The 21,455-nt window shown below is 38.2% G+C and overlaps 1 protein-coding gene across 5 annotated transcripts in view; it reads left to right on the plus strand.

The window, feature by feature from the left end:
- Positions 1–21,455, plus strand: part of TNIK (TRAF2 and NCK interacting kinase) — a 350,236-nt gene that overhangs the window by 213,486 nt on the left and 115,295 nt on the right. For all 5 annotated transcript variants that reach the window (XM_053657848.1, XM_053657844.1, XM_053657845.1 and 2 more), the window contains exons 5-7: positions 9,093–9,203; positions 13,068–13,158; positions 15,308–15,438. In XM_053657848.1, the coding sequence (XP_053513823.1) occupies positions 9,093–9,203; positions 13,068–13,158; positions 15,308–15,438 (333 nt within the window). The remainder of the gene's footprint in view (positions 1–9,092; positions 9,204–13,067; positions 13,159–15,307; positions 15,439–21,455) is intronic.

The raw sequence follows: 21,455 nt of genomic DNA on the forward strand, positions 1-21,455 counted from the left end.
CTCTAAGGCTAGTAATTTTCTTCTTTTCCTATTTTTAACTCGTCTGAAAACTTGTTCTCTTATTCTTACCTCAAAGTCTTCTATTTGAGTGTAACATTTTGAGAGGCTAAGTTGTAAACTTCTTACAGTCTTAGGTTACTTTCTGTGATTGAGTCAGTGGACCAAATGGACTGGTAATAATATGCTAAGAGGAAAATTCTCTAGAACATCATGCACGCTTACTGAGAAGTTTAGCGCCAGATACCAAATACAAGATGGAGCTCTACCTTCTCTGGATCCTTGAATGCTGCCATGCTGCTTCTGAGATGGGTGTCTCCTTACACATGGGTGACTAGAGAGCAATTCCTTCGGGCAGGCTTCTTGTTACTAAAAATACCAGTTGGTTAAGTCTGTTCTAACTGCCATTATCGTTCTCAAGATACAAAATTATTCATTACCCAGAGACTTCATTGGCCAAGATTGGGACTTCACATTTTTGGGACTCATGTTTTTATCTTTGGAAGAATTAGAATTTGTAGTTTAAGCATTCTCTTTTCAAGTCTAAAAATATAATCCAGGAGCCAAAGTATGAGTTTCTCTCCCCTCCAAATGCATTCTAGTTTAAAAACGAACAGCTTTTAAAAGAGCTGTTTAGGTTGCTTTTGCAAACATGAAATTGCCAGCCAGTTTCACTTTATCTTTATATCAGTTGATTGAAATGATAAATGTATACCTACCAATTTTTGTACTTCTTTACACACGTATTTTATCTTGTTAGACTTAAACTACCTTTAGCAAGTGAAGCCCATTCTTGAACAAAGTACTGAGTTTGGGTTTTGTTTACACCTTCATAAATCATGCATTAGAGATCTGTGGCTATTTCCAGCCACACATGATAAAAATAGCCTATGCCTTGCTGATGTTTCTGGACCTTCAAGGTCAATCAGCTGATCCTTTTCAGAGCTGTGAATTCTTGGAAGTTCATCTTCCCTATCCTTTTCCTTGGGTGCCTCTTCAGTTTCTTGGTGCATACTTCTCTCATTTTAGGCAGACCTCCTCTTCCCACTCCCTCCTCTTCCTCATTCCTGCCTTTTGCCCCTCCTTTTACTAGAGAAGAGAAGGGATCTGTTAGTATTCATTTATTCTTATGACATTTGGGAGGAATGGGTTTCTGCCAAGGTATTCTGAGCTAGTGCCTGCAGTTTTAAAATACTTTAAAGCTTTGTTTCTTGTTAGAGGAACTTAAAACCAATTAACTAGCAAGTAAGTGAATGCCGTAGGGACCCTGGAAATCAGCCTGAGCTGCTTAGGCCGGGTGGGGAGGTGAGCTCAGATAGTGCTTCTGAAACACCATCTGGGATCAGCTAAGGCCAAAGACCCATTCCTTAAATATGGTGTGCAGAGGGAAAAGCACAGGAGAGCCCAGAAATACCCCTTCCCCCACAACCTCAAAGAGAAAACATCTTGCTGGTCAGAAATACAAGACAACTGACAAAAATATGTGAAAAGCAACCATGCAAATTGTGAAATCTATGTCAAAACTCTGTGTTTTTTAAAATTAAGCATTTTGATTTATGTAGAAATAATTACTGGTATCCAATAATTCAAGCAACCCTGTTCCTAATAATTGAGTTGTACCACATGGTGCTGTTTTTAAATATCTCCTCCATCACACTGTTCCAGGCTCAAACCCAGCCCACGCTGTGCCCGACACAGTTCTGTCCTCATCTTCAACTTAACCTTCCTTCTCTCTTTCCAAGTGACATGCATGTGAATCTCATTTCCTGCCCCAGTCATGTGAGTAGTATGGAGTGAGAATTTTAAGATCCAACCACCACTGTCTCCCAACCTTCCAGATAAAAGGGGCCAATGTCCTAGAATGCACCACTGTGTCTCCTTGCTGTGTGATACGAGCTTGAAAAGAAGAGACGTGTCCTTGCTACTCTTTCATTAACAGAGAACATGTCCAATGCCCTTTATAAGCACCTTGCAGCCAGTTCTTCGTCATCCAAGGGAAGTGGATCTTGGGGAGCTATTGATGATATCTTCTAAGTTGCAGACTTTTTAATACATGTAAACAGATCAAAAAGTGGAAAAGTAATATAGTTCCCAAATTCTGGCTTCTAGGAACTTTATGTTGATAGACACAATTATTGTTCACATCAAACTGTTTAGGTTGATGTGTTTATGCTATATTTTATAGTGATGGTGTTGGGGCATCAGGGTGGTCAGAGAGCACACCCAAGGTCACGTAGCTGTACTTGAAAGACCACTATGCTTTCAGCCCTGCTCTAGTTATTAATGACTATGTGGATAAGGCTGCAGACCATAACTAAGCTTTATTTCCAAATAAATAACAAAAAGGGAACTGAGGGGAAGGAGAATTAATAAAACAACAGTTGCACCTCACTTAGCCCAGTACCTGGCATGTGCTAAATTCTCAGAAAATATTAGCATGTATTGTTACCCCGCCATCAGCTTTTTGAGAACTTTCTTTTGGGAAGAATATTAATGATCCATTATTTCTTGCTGGTGACATATGAAGTTATTGATGTACTGCTGCTGGGCTTGGCATGTTGAGCCCTGTTTCTGTTTATTAATGTGATGAGGTTACTTGTGGTGAGGGTGGGTCCCCACTGTGCAGTGGCAGTAATTATCTATGCTGCTGTGTGGCTATAGGAACCTATTGCTAGCAAATGCCTTTTTTTTTCCTTTTTCTTAAAAAAAAAAAAAGAATCCCATTACATAATTTAACAATCATTTTCTTCCATAGTGAGATGAAAAGAATTTAGCAGCGTTCAGCTGGAGCTGAATGGAGAAGCAAATTATAGAAATCACTGACATTAGTGCCTGGCTAGAGCAGGATTGTTTCCTACTGAATATTTGAAAGTATTTGGTTCAATCTAATTTTAAAAGACTAGAGTCCCTGGGCTTCCACTGTTTTCCTTGGGAACTGTAATTACGTGGCCTAATAGAGCTCAGTGGTGGGACATTTTCTCCAGCTGGTACAGGAGCCATGGATGCATTCATGGGAGGTCTGGTCGCTGTGTTTTTCAAAATGGGATTTGGAAAAGAAGCACAAACATGTTTGGCTTGCTTGAGAAAATATTGTTTTCTTTCTACCCAAGGGCTATTCATGGGTCTATCCTGCTGCCATTGAACCTCAGTGTGCTGCATAATGGGATTTTTAAAAATTTTGTGGAGAATTGTTAAAATACACAGAAGTATTTGCCACAGTGTAATGAACATCCATGTGCCCAAAACTAGCCCCAACAACCATTTATCAGCAGCCAGTCTTGACCCTCTTCCTCTCTTCTACTATTATTTTGAAACAAATATTTTCATCATGTCTTTAAAAAATTCTGGTAAAATACACAGAGCATAAAATTTACTATTTTAACCATCTTAGAATCTGTAACTCGGTAGCATTAAATACACAATGTTGTGCAACCCAGACCCCTATTTAGTTTAAGTTTTTGCCACCCTTAAGAAAACTGTACCCATGAAGTGGACACTCCTGTTCTTCCCTCCCCCCTAGTGCCTGGCAACCAACCAGTAATCTGCTCTTTGTCTTTATAGATTTGCCTATTTTGGATATTTCATATAAATGCATTTATGCAATAGTAGCCTTTTTAGTCTGGCTTTATTCAATTAGCATAATGTTCTTAAGATTCATTCACATCATGTGATGCATCAGAACTTCATTTGCTTTCATATCTGAGTAATATTCTGTTATATAGATATACCACATTTTGTTTACTCCTCTGATGATGTGCATTTTTATTATTTCCACCTTTTGTCTATTGTGAATAGTGCTGCTTTGAACATTCAGATGAAAGCTTTTGTTTGAACCCTGTTTTCAGTCCTTTTGGGTGCATACCTAAGAGTGGAATTGCTAGGTTATATGGTAATTCTATGTTTAACTTATTGAGGACCCATCAAACTGCACTATGACTGACCATTCTAAATTTTCTCCATGTCCTTGCCACCACTTGTTATATTCTGCTTTTTTTTTTGGCAGGGTGTTTATTTTTAGCTTTTATTACCTAACGTGAAAATTTTTTAATTTAATTATTGTTCAAGTACAGTTTTCTGTCTTTTACTCCCATCCCAGCCCCCCCCAAATGCTCCCCACCTCCCTCCCATTTCCACTCCCCTTAGTTGTTGTCCATGTGTCCTTTATACTAGTTTCTGTAAATCCTACCCCTTTTCCCCCCTGAAATTCCCTCCCCTCTCCCCTCCGGTCACTGCCCCCCTGTTCTCTATTTCAGTGTCTTTGTTTTTATTTTGCTTGCTTGTTTGTTTTATTGTTTAGCTTCTTGTTAAAGGTGAGATCATATGGTATTTGTCTTTCACCACCTGGCTTATTTCACTTAGCATAATGCTTTCCAGTTCCATCCATGATGTTGCAAAGGGTAGGAGCCCCTTCTTTCTTTCTGCTGCATAGAATTTCATTGTGTATATGTACCGTAATTTTTTGACCCATTCATATACTCATGGGCACCTAGGTTGCTTCCGGCACTTGGCTATTGTAAATTGTGCTGCTATGAATATTGGGGTGCATAGGTTCTTTTGGATTGGTGTTTCAGGGTTCTTAGGATATAATCCCAGCAGTGGAATTGCTGTGTCAAAAGGCAGGTCGATTTTTATTTTCCTGAGAAAAATTCCATACTGTTTTCCACAGTGGTTGTACCAATCTGCAATCCCACCAACAATGGATTAGGGTCCCCTCTTCTCCACAACCTCTCTAACACTTGTTGTTTGTTGCTTTGTTTATGATAGCCATTCTGACTGGTGTAAAGTGGTATCTCATTGTGGTTTTAATTTGCATCTCTCTGATAGCTAGTGATATTGAGCATCTTTTCATGTGTCTCTGGATCTTGTGTATGTTCTCCTTGGAGAAGTGTCTGTTCAAGTCCTTTTCCCATTTTTTAATTGGGTTGGTTGTCTTCTTAGAGTGGAGTCATGTAAGTTCTTTGTATATTTTGGAGATTAAATCCTTGTCTGAGGTATCACTGGTAAATATGTTTTCTCATACAGTTGGTTCTCTTCTTATTTTAATACTGTTTTTTTTAGCTGTGCAGAAGCTTTTTATTTTGATGAGATCCCATTTGTTTATTCTTTCCTTTATGTCCCTTGTTCTAGAGGACATATCAGTAAAAATGTTGCTGCATGAAATATCTGAGATTTTCTTGCCAATGTTCTCCTCTAGGACTTAATGATGTCACGGCTTATATTTAAGTCTTTTATCCACCTTGAATTTATTTTGCAATTTACAGATTCACTGCGATACCTATTAAAGTACCAATGACATACTTCACAGACATAGAACAAACACTTCAAAAATTTATATGGAACCATAAATGACCCCAAATAGCAGCTACAATTTTGAGAAAGAAGAACAAAGCAGGAGGGATCACAATACCTGATGCCAAATTATATTACAAGGCCACTGTAATCAAATAAGCCTTGTACTGGCATAAAAACCAATGAACAGAACAGAGAGCCCAGAAATAAACCCAAATCTCTACAGCCAATTAATATTCAACAAAGGGGGGCAGCAACATAAAATTGACTAATAATAGCCTCTTCAACAAATGGTGTTGGGAGAACTGGACAGCTACGTGCAAAAAAGTGAAATTCAAGCACCAACTTACTCCATACACCAAAATATATTCTGCTTTTTTAAAAATCAAGTATAGCCATCCTAGTGGGTGTGAGGTGGTGTCTCACTGTAGTTCTAACTTGCATTTTCCTAATGACTGTCAGTGTTGAGTGTCTTTTCACATGATGGTTATTTGTATATCTTCTTTGCAGAAATGCCTATTCAAGTCTTTTGTCCATTTAAAGATTGTGTTGTTTATGTGTTTGTTGCTGAGTTTTAAGTTTCTTTACATTTCTGGATACTAGACTTTATTAGGTATGATTTGCGAATTTTTTGTCATTCTGTGGGTTATCTTTTTACTCTCTTGATAGTGTTCTTTGATGTACAAAGTTTTAATTTTTAAAAAATTTTATTTATTTATCTTAAGAGGGGAAGGGGAGGAGAGAGGGAGAGAAATATCAATGTATAGTTGCCTCTCATGCATCCCCTGCTGGGAACTGGCCTGCAATCCAGGCATGTGCCCTGGCTGGGAATCGAACCGAAATACTCTGGTTGGCAGGCCTGCACTCAATCCACTGAGCTACACCAGCCAGGGCCATAGTTTTTAATTTTGATGAAATCCAAATTATCTATACGTTCTTCTATTGCTTGTGTCTTTGTTGTCATCACCAAAAATCCATTGTCAAACCAAGGTCATGAGGATTTACCCCTGTGTTCTCTCTAAGAATTTTATAGCGTTACCTCATATTTAGGTCTTTGATCCATTTTGAGATAATTTTGTATATGGTGTGAGGTAGGGTATCAACATTATTCTTTCACAGGTGGTTACCCAGCTGTCTTAGCACGATTTGTAGGAGAGACTGTCATCTTATCATCATGTTATACATTTTATTTGTAGAATGTTTCTAAAAAGATAGGAGCTTTTAAAAATAACCATAGTGCTATTATCACAGTTAAAAATTATTAACCACATTTCTTTAGTATGATCAAATATCTAGTCAGTAGATTCTCTCAAAAATTTTAACAACTGCTCTGGCCAGTGTGACTCAGTTGCTTGGTCATAGTCCACCAAACCAAAAAGTCATGGGTTTGATTCCCAGTCAGGGCACATGCCTGGGTTGTATGTGGATCCTCGATTGGAGCACATACAAGAGGCAAGTGATTGATGTTTCTCCCTCACATTGATGTTTATTTCCCTCTCATTCTTTCTCCTTTCCCCTCTCTCTAGAATCAATAAAAAAATATGTAAAAAAAATTTAACAACTTTTTGCCCTGGCCAGATGGCTCAGCTGGTTAGAGCATCATCCCGATACCCCAAGGTTGTGGGCATAATCCCTGGACCAGACACATACAAGAATCAATAATCAACCAATAAATATGTAAATAAGGGGAACAACAAATCAATCTCTCTCTGTGTATATCAATTTTAAAATTGTAAAAAAATTAACAACATAAATTACTACCTAGATAAGTTGCATCCTTGCAATCTGTTGGTATATCTTTTTAAGTGTTTTTAAATTTATGGATTTTTCCTTCATCTCTTTTTTTCTTTTCTGTAATTTATTGGTTGAAGTAGGTGGGTCATTTTCCCTGCAGTTTTTTATTCTAGGTTTTGATGATTGTATCCCCATGATGGAGCACGTTTATCAGTCTTCTGAATTTCCTGTAAATTGGTAGTTAATACTAGAAATTTCATCAGATTTCAGGTTTGGGAAATTTTTGCTTTGTTTTGTTTTGGTTTTGGTAAGACTATTCTTTAGGTGATGTGTTATTCTAATCAGAAAGCAAATTAGAGCTGGTTATTTCTTCTATATTTTAATGTTAGCAGCCATTTACGATCAGTTCCTAAATCCATTCATTTATTAGAAGTTGTGAAAGTGTGGTATTCTAATTTTATTATGCCCTTGTCATTTATTAATGGAATACTGCTTTTAATGAAGAGAAGCTTTCTCTTTTTTATTATTTATTTACCTAGTGGTAAAACTTATAACAGGAAGGCAGTATAAATGCTTAATTTCACCCCCTTTATTTACCAGTTCTCAAAAAAAGAAGTTGTTTCTTCATTTTCTTCAAACAGTGCCAGTTATGTTCTTTTTGAAGCGTGTCTTGACTAATACCTTCAGTTAAGCATATTTAATATATATTAATATATTGAAGTTATTATCTTTATTGATTCTCAAATTATTTCATCTTTGACCAGTGAGAACTTCTTCAAACTGACTCCTGAATTCTTTCTAACATGACTTTATGGTCTTTGGTTCCTTCCTGGCTATCATGTATGATAACTGTACAATTCATATTGGGCTGAAATGTGATCTATTGCGGTACTCCTCAAATTTTCTCACAAAAGCTTTTGATAGGTTCTGAACTTCCACTGGTACTTGGAAAAACTTGGGAGAGCTTCCCTACCCTGTGTGGAATCATAAGATGACAAGTTAGAACAGGCACTGGCAATTAACTTATAAAACTAATTTCATGAATTTTTATTGAGTTTCAACTAGGAATACATTTAAAAAGTCATTTCTACCTGAAGACTTTGCAGCCTGGTAGGGTATCTTTTAGGACCTGGTGATGCGGTTTGATGTTAGGCATGTACATTTGGACAAAGCCAAAATAAAAAATGTGATTTCATTATGGCTCCATATTAGTTCTGTTTCTAGTGTCAAGTCAAAGACTAATTAGTAGTTATTCTGAATTGTTGTTATGTAATTACAAAAAGATATAAATACCCAGTAAGGTGACTTACATTGAAGGCTTTCAGAAGAAGAGGGAGAAAGAATGGAAATGGATATGTTTCTCTAAACCAAGAAAATGAATGCAAAACCAGATAAATTGCTTTTCCTCTTCTAGTCTCCAATCTCCATTGAGTAAGGGAAGTGTTTATTTTCTGCCTATTTTATAAAGCTGCTGAGTGCTGTAATGAGTTCATATTTATAGGGAAGTTGGAGATTTTTGGATGAAAGGTGCTAAATTAGAGCTTATTGTTTATTGAATTTATTTGATGTGTCCAACCTCCTGGGAACATTTGCTGTATTTAATTTAAAAGTCCCTACTCTGACAGCTTACAATGCCACTCACAAACTAATAACATAAGCAGTGTACACTTCTGTTGTCCTCGCTTGGGACTGTCGAGACTACCAGAGCTCTTTCAGACAGGGAAATGATCCTGCTTTTGTAGGAGGGATAAGTTGTACTGCTGGATGAAAACAGATACTCTCAACTACATCTGAACCGCCTACTTGCCCCCATTTATAAAATATACAGAATATGGAGATTTTCCTCAATCTTCAACTATAATTTTCAGGTTTTAGAATTAAAAAATAATCTTTCCTTTTATTACATTAGGAATAAGTGAAGATTAAAGCTTATGTTTCATATATTGTCTTACAATCCCTTGTTCTTTGCAGAAGTGACATTACAAAGCCTTCAACCAGTGCTTATTATGCTTTCTAAACCCAGCGGAAGCTGAGAAGTGTAATTATAATGAGATGTTTGCTTCCTTTTCCAGTTGGTGATGGAGTTTTGTGGAGCCGGCTCTGTCACAGACCTGATCAAGAACACAAAAGGTAACACGTTGAAGGAGGAGTGGATCGCATACATCTGCAGGGAGATCTTACGAGTAAGTAACAGTGCAGGATATCTTGGGAGGTGTTGAACTTTGTACTAACCTTCCACTGAAATTCATAAATGCACCGGGACCCTCTTTGAATCTGCATTCCAGCAGTGGTGGTGGTAGGGGTGGTTGCTGTGGCCTGCTGTAAGGGAGGTAAGCGCCATGCTGAAGGGGCCCCATGCACTCTCTTTTGAGTTAACATTGGGTGACTTCTTTTAACAAGGGATTCATTTCCAATGGGGTTTCCAATTGGAGGTCTGGTTTCAGGTCATACAGGTGATGTCCCACTTAGGAAATTGATTGTTATAGAGATATTTTAATCATTCACTTTCCATTTGTGAAAGTTTATAGCTAACTTGAGGATTGTGTGATTATAACCATTTCAGTATACAGAACATAGTTTATCTGATCATACATTTTTAAAAAATTACTTGAGTTAGTTACTTAAATTAATGAAAATAACTGGACAAGACTGTACGTGTTTGCCCAGTTTTGCCCACGAATCCCACAGCCAGGCCACCTGGGCAGTACTGTTGTAGTTGCTGAGCTCAGTTCAGAGAAGAGAACGTAGTTGGTCATCTTTCATTTCATTCAAAATGCTTTAATTATCCTTGCTACTAAAATAGAAGCTATTATATGTCCACTGAGCATTCTTACTGGATCTGCTTGGCAATCATTATTTGTTTATAACCTCTGCCTCTTCATGTAAGGAAATAAAAGTTAAAACTGTTTTTACAATGTGTCCAAGATATGCCTTTGAGAAATAGATTACGGGCTGTGAATGGATGCAGGGATGGATGGATGGATAGACGGATGGACGGAGGTTAAAAAAGACCAAAGGCATTAAAAATGAGGTTTATTTGTTAAATTCAAACCACATTAGGCAAAAAAGAAAATACAAAATGATATTTTAAAATAACATCCATAATACCATAAAAATCAAATCCTTAGAAATAAATGTATAGAAAGATGTGAACAACTTCACTGAAAACTTCAAAATACTACTGAGAGAAATTAAAGAAGAGCTTAATAAATGGAAGTGTATACCAGTTCACAGATCAGAATGTTCACTAGTCCAAAGGTATTACTTCTCCCCAACTTGATCCGCAGTTTCCTTGAATTCCCTATGAATTCAAAATTGTTCTAGGTATAGCTGTTGATATTGACAAGCTGAATTTTAAAAACATTATATATAAATGCAAAGGGCTAAGAATACTCAACACAGTCCTGAGAAGAACAAAGCTGAAAGATGTGTGCTGCTAGTTACCAGGACGTATTATAAAAGCTACTAAGTAATTAGAACAAAGTAGTATGGTCATAAGAGAAGACAAGTGGCCAAGGAAATCGAGAGCCCAGGAACAGACCCACTTCACAGGGAAACCTGGCTGATGACAAAGGAACCACCGCTGCGTGCCTGGGGAAAGGGTGCTCTTCTCCGTGAATAAGGTCGATTGATAATATCCATGTGAAAACATGAAGCTTGACACCTGCTTATTACATATTCAAAAATTAATTCCAGCTGGATTATAGACATAAATGGGAAAAATAAAACTCTTACAAGAAAACACGGGATAATACTTCCATGGCTTTGAAGTAGGCAAAAATATTTCTCAAACAGAACACAAAACAAAGTTTGAGGGGGAAGCAAGGAGGTACTGCTGCTAATCTTCTTCAAATCTGACATTTATCTCAAGTATTGATATGCCATTATGTAAACTTAATTTGAATTTGTGACTTAAAATTTTACTCATTCAGAGAAAGCATGATGATTTTTTCAGTGATCCAGACCACTTAGCGGGGACCAAGAATCTATTGGGTCTTCAGGGCTGGTTCTGCGTAATGTATGTTTCTGCACTGTTGGGTGACCTTGTAGGAGCTGATCCTACAGTCTTCAGGGTTCAAAAAGCAGCAGGGAGGTTTCACCCCATGAGTATCTCTCAGTATCTAGTTTCAAAATATTCGAAATCAACTGTTTTCTTCCCTATTCCAATACAGTCATTCTCCCAACTGATACTGGCATTTGAGACAAGGTGGCTTATGTCAGAGACATTTGATCACAAGAAGTTTCAGAGGTGACCCTCCATGCATCATATGATCTCATTAAATACTCCCTTTGTCTAATATGTTCTCTGGTGTCTGCTTCCATCCACTTTGGTGCTGAAGGGGGGATTGGGATTTTCATTCCTCTCTTAAGGATTCATAGGATGTTAATATGCTATGAAAACCATACATTTTAATCTGCTTGATGCCTATCCTGCACCAAACTGACTAGATAAGAAAGTTACTTTTTAAAGGCCCAAACCACTGTCTCAACTGTTCTGTCACATGGTTTACATTTATTGATATTCCTAAATGTATACTTGGATCTTCTTGGACATCCATATTTTCACGCTGAATTTTTTTCACAAGAGAATTTAGATATTTTGTTGTGGTTTTTTTCATGTCCACCTCATCTTTTATACTATGGTATCATTGTTGTGGGGAAAACTATGGGGTAGGCCAAAAAGTCTGCTTAGTTTTTTCCTTAAAATAAAACACATTTTTTCCCTTTTCACCAATAACTTTATTGATTCAGATATTTTGAGTGAGTCAGCTCTCTCCTGCGTGGTATAATATTGATCATTCTCAATTTAATGTCTTGATTTCATTGCTACGAACTTCAAATGGGCTACCTGACTGTGGAGCATTATCCAGTGAGAAATCTCCAGCATGAAACTTTGCAAACTATTTTTAACATATTTGATCAGTCACAGCACCTTTTCCATACACTGAACAAATCTTTTTGTGTGTGTCAGTTGCATTTTTATCTCTGGAAATAATAAACCATAATACCATGAAAATGTTGCATATTTTCTTCCATATTCAGTATTAAAATGGCTAAACAGAACTTCACCAATTTTGATAAGTTTTTTTTGAAAATGCACACTAACACAACAGTTGTCACAAAACAATCTAACAAAATTGTTTTGAAGGAAGTTAAAGACAGCTAAGCGCTACTAGAGCCATCTTACAGAAAACACCAGGCAAACTTTTTGGGGGCAATTGTAATAAAATAACAATACTTAAAGTATGAAATATTACCTTGAATTAGCAGTTGTTAGCATAACATAATTTGCTTTGAGATACTAATTAATAGATTCTTTTAGGTTACATTAAAAAAAAAAACATGTGACAACCTTAGAGCAAGTCTTCTGTAGGTTAGAATGTATTCCATGAAAAGAAGCCAAAATCAGAATAATTCATGGATAAATGGAACACAGTCATTTTGGGATGTCACTGAATAATTATTTCATATAATGAACACAAAGTCATAAATGTCAAAAAACACTAAAGATGACTGTGCTAAATGCCAACAAAGAAAATAGAAATTGTTGCTTTCCTTTTTCAATGTGAGCCACGTTGGCTAAAGCCAATGCAAAATTTCTTGGCTGTAATGAATAATATTCTATTGTGCTTAATTAAATTTGTGTAATAGAGGATAAGTTTTAAATTCAAATATTACATCCCAAAAGTGGAGGGTTCAGTTTAAGCAGGTTAGTTCTCTGCAAAGACAGGCAGCCCTCACTTTTCTCAGTACTGTTAGCTCAGCTCAGGCGTGCTGACCAGTACCTTCTCTCCTGCACTCCCTGACGTCAAAGCAGGAATGAAAGCATTTCATTTAGCACAGCGCCATGCATGGCAAGGGTTGCCTCTGTGTTTCAGTTTACATTGATCAATTGCCTATGGTTTAGAACATGAAAGATGTGAATATAATAATGAAAGGATCTCTGGACGGGTCTATATCTTTTTTAGACCATTAACATCTGAAATAGTTTATTTGTATCTCGGTTTATGTTCCTATTAACCCTTTTTGACTCTCCCTCACTCCAGGGGCTGAGTCACCTGCACCAGCATAAAGTGATTCATCGAGATATTAAAGGGCAAAATGTCTTGCTGACTGAAAATGCAGAAGTTAAACTAGGTAAGAACAGAATCCAGTGAGCCTAGAAATTGAAGGAATTGCTAAGGTTATTTCAAGACCTGTTTCAGGTTTTTTAAATTTTTTTTCTCTTTGTAATGGATGTAAACTTTTCACTGTGGATTTGGAAATCGTTGTATTAAGAATGGAAAGGGAAATCTTTGTCTATTTCAAAAACATTTTATTTTTATTTTTTTCTTTTATTGATTTTAGAGAGAGACATAGGGAGGAAGAGAGGAAGAGAAAAATCGATATGAGAGAGAAACACTGATCGGTTGCCTGTTGCATGCACTGTGGGTGGGGACCGGACCCACAACCCAGGCATGTGTGCTGACCAGGAATTGAATACGCAACCTTTTGGTTTGCAAGATGACACCCAGTCCACTGAGTCACAGCAGCCAGGGCTCAAAAACATTTTCTCAAAGCAGTTTGAGGAGTGAATTGATATGTAATATGTTAAATAGAACCCTGTGCTTAATCAATGTGTAAAAATAATCGAAGTTTTATTTTTTTAAGCAAAGACTCATTAGATTAGAAGTGAGTACCTTGAAATGTTTTCTTGTATCTTACTGTTGGTTTATATTATTGCTATACCAGAATAATGATGACCTCTTTTTTATTAAAAATATCCACACTTAGGCATAGTTAGAATAATGATTAGTGCTGCATTCCCATGTGTTTTAAGTTAAATTTACATTGATTTTACTATTACCTAGGGCACCTGTGCAAAATGGATGCCTATTAGTCTACTTTACATGCATACTGATCAACCCACTTTCATCTTCCTGAGTTGTCCTTTTCCTGGGAGGACTTCCTGGGAGTCCTTTTCTCTGGTGCTGTCCATTCGGACCCTTCCCACGACAAGTCTGACACTGCCCAGATGTGGCAGACATGCCAGCATCTGCTTGTCTGCTTGGTGTATGAGTAAGAGCATAAACTGACAAACCCTCATAGGATACACAGTTTGTCTCCGAGGAAAGAATCACCATTAATGTGATTGTTTATTTTCAGAAATTTAAATATATCCTATGTTTATATCCCAAACATTGGTTCTTACCTTTTTTGTTAAAGTATATGATTTTCATTTTTTCTTATTTAGCATTTAGGGCCAAACTGTCATCTCATGAATATTCCTTGTTTTTTTTAAAAAAGAGCATACATTACATCGTGAAAGCAGTTACGTGTGTAGTGACTAGATAAGCTATTCTCAGAATATTTACTCATCACTAATTACCAGTTATTGTTGAGAGAATGCTATATGCCAGGCCCTGTATAAGGCACCTTTATAAATACTACCTCACATAAACATTGCACCAACACTATGTAGAGATCTTCGTCTTCGTTCGATAGGTCAGGAAACAGAAGCTCAGAGAGGTTGATCTACTCGCCTTAGGTCACATCACTGGGAAGTGGCGGAAATGGGGTGCAAATCTAAGCATTCTGCCTCCAGAAACTTAGTTCCTAATCACTTTTCTTGAATCTCTTGAATATTACCCTTTATGATGACGACCAAGCTTGCTTTTTATTTAACAGCTATTTTTGGTCCCTGTGAAGCCTTGGCATAACCAAATATAAATTTGTGATTTCCTCCTTGGTACACTTTATTCATTTATTTATGCAATTTAAAAATACACATTCACAATAGCAAAAAGGAAGAAGCCACCCAAGGGCCCATCAACAGATGAATGAGTAAACAAGATGTACTTATGTACATGCAATAGAATATTATTCAGCTTTAAAAAAGAAGGAAATCCTGAAACATGCTGCAATATAAATTAATCTTGAAAACATCATGTTTAGCGAAGTTAGCCAGTCACAAAAAGACAACTACTGTGTGATTCTTTTTATATGAGGTGGCCATAGTAGTCAGATTCACAGAGACAGGGAGTGGAAAGGTGCGTGCCAGGCTCTGGGAAGAGGGGGTAGTTGCTGATGCGTGCAGAGTTTCAGTTGGGGAAGATGAAAAGTTCCGGAATTGGGTAGTGGTGATGCTTCACAACCAACCATATGAACGAACCTAATGCCGCAGAACTAGTAACATTTAAAAATGGTTAAAATGGTAAACTTTATGCATATTTTAACAAAAATTACACATTCATTTTATTATCATATAAAAATCGTTGACTTCATTCCTTTGCCTTCTCTTAACTAGTGGACTTTGGAGTCAGTGCCCAGCTTGATAGAACCGTGGGCAGGAGGAATACTTTCATCGGTACTCCCTACTGGATGGCACCAGAAGTTATTGCCTGTGATGAAAACCCAGATGCGACGTATGACTTCAAGGTATGACTTGTCACTTCATTATGTTTCAAAACTATGTGCAAAATATCACTCTGAGTCTTTCAAAGACTTCTCTCGTGGCTTTGGGCTTACTATTTATGTAATCCAAAGGGAGAATTAAAAAGCATTAGTTGAATTTAAAATGATTAGACATTCTAGCGAGAATGTTTTTAATGAAGTCATCCATCATATCTGATTGGCTATTTGTAAAAAAAATATTTAAACCATTTTCTGTATTCTTTTGAATTTATTCTCACTTTTAATTAGGAAATAGATTTCCGTTTTGCTTATAGTTTAGATGTTTTGCTAAATATATATTCTGATAACTTTTTATATTAAAAAACAAGATAGGAATTTTTTGTCTTGTGTCATTTTTTTCTGATTAAAAATCAGACTTACTCGTTTCTACATTGCTTAAAGTTAAACTATTGGAGTTTCTTCGTCATAAGAATGAGAACCAAATGGGATGTTGGTAGCTACTTTATGGTGTTTCTGTGTCCTATTGTGGTATTTCATAGAAATTTGATTTGTGGCTCATAACTTTGTAACATAAATTGGTAATTTGTTAGTAAATCCCAAGAAATTTTTAAGTAGAGAGGTGATAGTTGTCCGTTTCTTAAAAAAAAAAAAACCCACTCCTTTTTCCATTCTGCCAACCAATAATCAAATTTCCATTCTGCCAACCAATATTAACTCATCAGTAGCTGCAATGTCAGGTGACATTGTTGTCATGAATTGTGGCTGCAAGGTGAGGCATTAAAATTGGAGGCAGCTCCGGCTGGTGTCACTCAGTGGATTGAGTGCCGGCCTGCAAACCAAAAGGTTGCCGGTTTGACTCCCAGTTAGGGCACACGCCTGCATTGTAGGCCAGGTCATGTCTCCAGTAGGGGGCATACCAGAGGCAACTGCACATTGATGTTTCTTGTCCTTTCTTTCTCATTTCCTTCCCTTCTGTCTAAAATAAATAAATTTAAAAAAATAAAATTGGGGGCAGATGAGACATGAGGATTGTGGGGTTTTAGGCTGTACTGTGGATGGAGCGACACTCTGTGGTGTTTGTGCAAATCCCAGGACAACCTTGGCAAACTTTGATACTACCTAGGCTGGTTTCATGTGCATAGACTTTTTACTGAAGGACTTTAGTGATTGTCTTCACATACCCTCATCTTCCGGATGAGGAAACTGAGGCAGGCTTGAGGTATTTGCAAGTGCACACTCAGTTAGTGACCTTCTCAGAGTTGGGACTTGAATCCAGACCTCCCAACGCTCTGTTGGGAGCTCTTCCCAATGCCCAGGGTGGGGCAAAAGTAAGTTTACAGTTGTTTGTATAGAAAATATTACAATAATTAAGCAGTAATCATATAAGATTAAACTCTGTGTTTCACATATTCACAGCTGTCAACCTACTCTGTCTCACCCTGTATAACCCGGCACCTCTAAGATCTTCTATGTAAACCTTCAGTTTACCAACATCACGGCCTCTGTAGAGAATATCTGCAGCATTCCTGTTCTAAAGAACATTTTTAGTTCTCCATATGTGGGGTTATTATTGAAATCAGGTCAGAAAGATGCACACACTGCAGTGTTTTTGGGGCCCCGTGTCCCTGCATATTGACAAAATTATGCCCTCTTTGGAGAAATGCAAGCTCGAAGGTCTGAAAACAAAATGATCTCCAGTAAATTCCCCTTGTTTTCAAGGTTAGTCACTGTCATAACCTGACAATGATCTGTCTGGAAACAGCTACCAAGTTAAAAATTAACCTCTTGCCAAAATAAATGTCATTTATTTAAACTGCTAATGATAAGCACATTTAAATAATTTAATTTGCAAATCCCTTCAAAGAAGCCACTACAAAATATATGTCTCAGACCAGACATGTGTATCCTAATTGGCTATAAGCAATTCTTCAAACTGTGGTCATGCTCAGTCAGGGCGACCTGGCCTCTATCTGGGCCACAGATATCTTAGACTACTTTCTAAGTAGTCTTAGAAAGTAGAGGATCAGAGATTCTCCACAGTGTGGAGAATTGGAGTGTTGCAGACTTCCACCCTTAGCTTAGCCTTTTAGCTGGGTGTATTATGACTGGCTACAGTGTATATGGACTTTTGTTCTGTGACATAAAATAAATAGATCCCATGATTTAGCTGTTTTCAGTAGAGTAAGTAGAATAGAACTTTCAGCCAAGTCAAAGCTTGGAGTTAAACTGATGGTGTGTTGGTCCTCTTTCCTCAGATGATGACTAAGGAATGTAGTTTGGTTAAGTGAAAAACTTTGAGCCCAGCGTGGTAACTCTCATTGTGGATGAAGCCTGATGTATGAGTGAGTCACAACTGGGCGAATGGAGTTGAACAGGGTGATTTCTAGAACATTTCTAGGTGTACTAGAAAGTTCATGTGATGATAAAAGGATCCTGAGACATTAGAGAATTGAAGGTTAATTCTGTATATTTCATTAAACATGAAGAATCCTGATGAGAGTAAAGATTCAACTGTATCAGTCACTTAAACCTTAGTGTGAATTAATTTATGAGGATTGTCCTGAGTGTAAACTATACAGAGGAGGAGGAGGAACACAGAAAGAAAATGAGCTTCAGTGGTCACTCATCATGGGTCAGAGAAGAAACTTGACAAAAGGGTGAAAATAAGGAAGACAGGGCGGAAAGGGAGGTTTGGGAGCTCTTGGAAGATTCATTTCAACCACATCACAACTTTATCATGGATCAGAGAAGTATGCTTTAAATAATTTTTCTACTTTTTTCTTGGCATCACGTCTCATCCTTTCTTCTGTTCACTATTGTTAGGAGTACCGTAGGAGACAACTTGACAAAACTTTGACTTTCATAACTATTTATTCATTTACTCGGTACATATTTATTGAATATCCACTATGTGTAATGAATTAGTCAAGTGGTGTCTGTGTGTGCAGTTCTTGACTAGAAAGTTCATATGGCAGCCCCATCAAAGTTCAAGGGTTGGTACTGCATGCTTGGTAGCCCATTTGACCAAGCCATACTTCCCAGTCTCAGAACCTGATGTCATCGCTTTGGGTGCTCTTGAACTACAGACACTCTCAGCCTTGAGGGCAGGTTTAGAATAAAAGATGACTTGAAGGTCATTGGGCTTTGTTAGAGTCCCTACCACAAAAGCCCTTCCTTTAAAACAAAGACAGAATGCAAAGAAGAAGAGTGTAATTTGCTCTTATTATTTACCTTGTTGTTTGATTTATTATTTATTAATTATTATGTATTCTTTGAGTTGCCTAAGATGTCCTTAAAGGCTGCTGTAAATTTTTCTAAAAACTACAGTAATTCAGTAAAATAAGGGCCTCCGTGGGGCAGTAGTCTGAAGAGCTCGTGCTTTTATTGCAATCTGGTTTTTGTCTGGTATCTGCTGGGTGCAGTAAGTGCTGACTGAAAATAACCCCTCTCCGGAGGAGGAGTGCCAGAATCTCATTTGCCTGGTGTGTTCACGTTCCCCTAGAGGCCCTTCCTTTCTTGTTTTCAGAAATCCTGTCAAAACACTTCAAGCAAAAGGAAAGGTTTCATTTTCCTGATAAGTATGTGGGGCAATAATGAAAGCTTTCTCATTTAATAATAAGTATTCAAGAAATTTGAAATTAATAAAACTGTTCAAAATTTCTAGGCTGTTTGAATTGTTTTTTTTTTATTTGAATTTCATTTCACTTGGATGAGGTTTGTCAAGTATTTCTAGAACTCTGTACACTCACTGCTTTAACACAACCACTCGCTAAAGAAATTTCTCTGTAGCCAAAAGCCCAACAGTGGGGCACTGGTTGAGTGAAGACTAGCGCATCTGTCCAGTGGAATCATGATGTAGCCGTTTAAGTAAGCGACAAGATGGCATCCATATGGAAGTCGGGCAGATCCCGAGATAGAGTGTTAGGGGCAAAGAGCAACTCACAGTATAGCACACATAGTCTTACTCTCCCCGTCCCATACATGTATGACATGTGGGTGGAGAACTTAAAATGTTTATTTTATGTATCTTTCAATTCCGTTCTGTCCCCTCCCCCAAAATGGCTTTGCTTTTATATTGAATTAGTAAAGTAAGAGATGTACAGTGAAATGGCACATCCCCTCAACCTCCACCCCCATCCCCGCCTTCTGGCCCAGTCTGTGCTAACATTGCCTGTTATTCACCTTTACTCTGCACGTGAGACTTTGCACACAGGTGCTGTGGGTCGCCTGCAGACCTACGTTCTCCTCCAGGGCTTGGGGGAGTATTGCGCCTGTAGAGCAGGTACTCATTCTTCTGTGTTACAGGTAATTGGCTTTATTCAGGCAGGATGAAAAGAGCTCCTCTCCGTGAGAGGCTTAGCTGGAGATGAAGAGAACAACCTGCTTAGTCGGGGGGTCACCAAGGTGCATGCAGGGTGTTACACGAGAGGACAATATTCCAATTGCAGATGGCGAGTTTCACTCTCAAACAAGACCTGGCCTCTGTCCACTGAGAGTCAAAGGTCCTATTCCTATTCAGAAGAAGAGAAGGGTGATACCAACACCGACTTATTATCACCAGTGGGGAAGCAGAAACGGCTGTTGAACATATTTCTGTTTGTTTTGTGTTCACACCTGCTTGTATAAGATTCCTTAATCAGACACACCAGCACCTCCTGCAGGCTACAGGCTGACTCCCAGGTGAAGAGAATAAGCTATTCTTCCAACGTTTTCCAAACGTAGATGAACAAGGGGCTAGAGATTACTGTCCTCGGCTTGTTTGATTTGTGAGATAGGATTACTGATAACCACCTGTGCTTGAACGTCTGCGGTCCTGAACTCGCCGTCTGGGTTCTGTTTACATATGATGAAGTGTGTCAGTGTGTGACAGTAAATAAGAGTCAAGCTTCTGACGCTGGAGAGGACTGGTTTACAATGTCGATCTGTTCACAGCATTACCTTAGGGAACTTATTTAACCTCTCTGAGTCTCTGTGAGATGGGAATAATAAATTGTATACTGTCAGGCTACACTAGAATAAAGTGAGCTAACATATAAAGGAGTTAGTGCATGTCTAACCTATGTAAGTACTTTGGTATATGATAGTTAATATTTGTGTGTATGTGTCATTTGAAGGTACTGCTATTTGGGGCCATTTTTGACATAAAAAAGCCATCGGTATCATGTGATTCCAACCTCATGTTTGTATTACACACCTCTAATTGTCTGTGTATGTCAAGCCAGAGTCTGCTTCTCTATACTCCTGCCTCTAGCTTAAAGTGCCGCCCTTCAGGACCACACACAATAACTACAATTCCCTTTGTCCAGCTGAACATTTCCAAAAGGAGAATAACAAATAAGTTACAGAATGAAAGACTGTTTTCTGGTCTAAAACCATTATACTGATGGTACCCATGATTAAGTTGCTGTCTGTTAAGTCTAGACTACCTTGCTCCTTACCCTCTGCTTTGTGAGGATGGGCCCAGGGTTTAGCTAGCCCGTTTCTTCCTGTACATCTGGCTTCTTGTTAGGCTCTCCCAGCAGGGGGACACTGCAAGGCTGGATGGGAAGGACCTGCCTTTCTCTGTGTGCTGCCCGTAAACTTCCTGTTTACACTCGCATCGTCCCACCTTATTCTCTGAGTGCCACTTCACCGGACTCAGGTGTGCTGGTTGGACTGCCAGTCAGTGATGACTGGTCCCCAGGGTCTATCTGCACCGGTATTTTTTAGATACCTACTATGTGCACTGCGTTGTGTTGTGCACTTTGCATATATTATCTTCCTGCGTTATCGCATTAACCCAGCTAGATAGGTGTTGAGGAAATGGGCTCAGAGGGGTTAGGTGCTTGCCCAAGTCACCAACCTACTTGTGTCTAAGCCAAGTGAGGCCTAGGTCTATGTGGCTACCCAAATGAGCGTTCTGCCTCTCCCTGAACTCTGGGGCTCTTTACCTGTGCCACACCACCTCCTTCTCCGTGTGGTTGGATCGGCCATCTGAAAGTGTTCTTTCCTTCACACGTTGGGCAGCCCAGCCCCAGAACAACCAGAATCTGGCTGTGTTC

The sequence above is a fragment of the Artibeus jamaicensis genome, unplaced genomic scaffold (assembly GCF_021234435.1).
Source record: "Artibeus jamaicensis isolate MK-2021 breed Jamaican fruit bat unplaced genomic scaffold, CSHL_Jam_final scaffold_474, whole genome shotgun sequence".
Classification (NCBI taxonomy): Eukaryota; Metazoa; Chordata; class Mammalia; order Chiroptera; family Phyllostomidae; genus Artibeus; species Artibeus jamaicensis.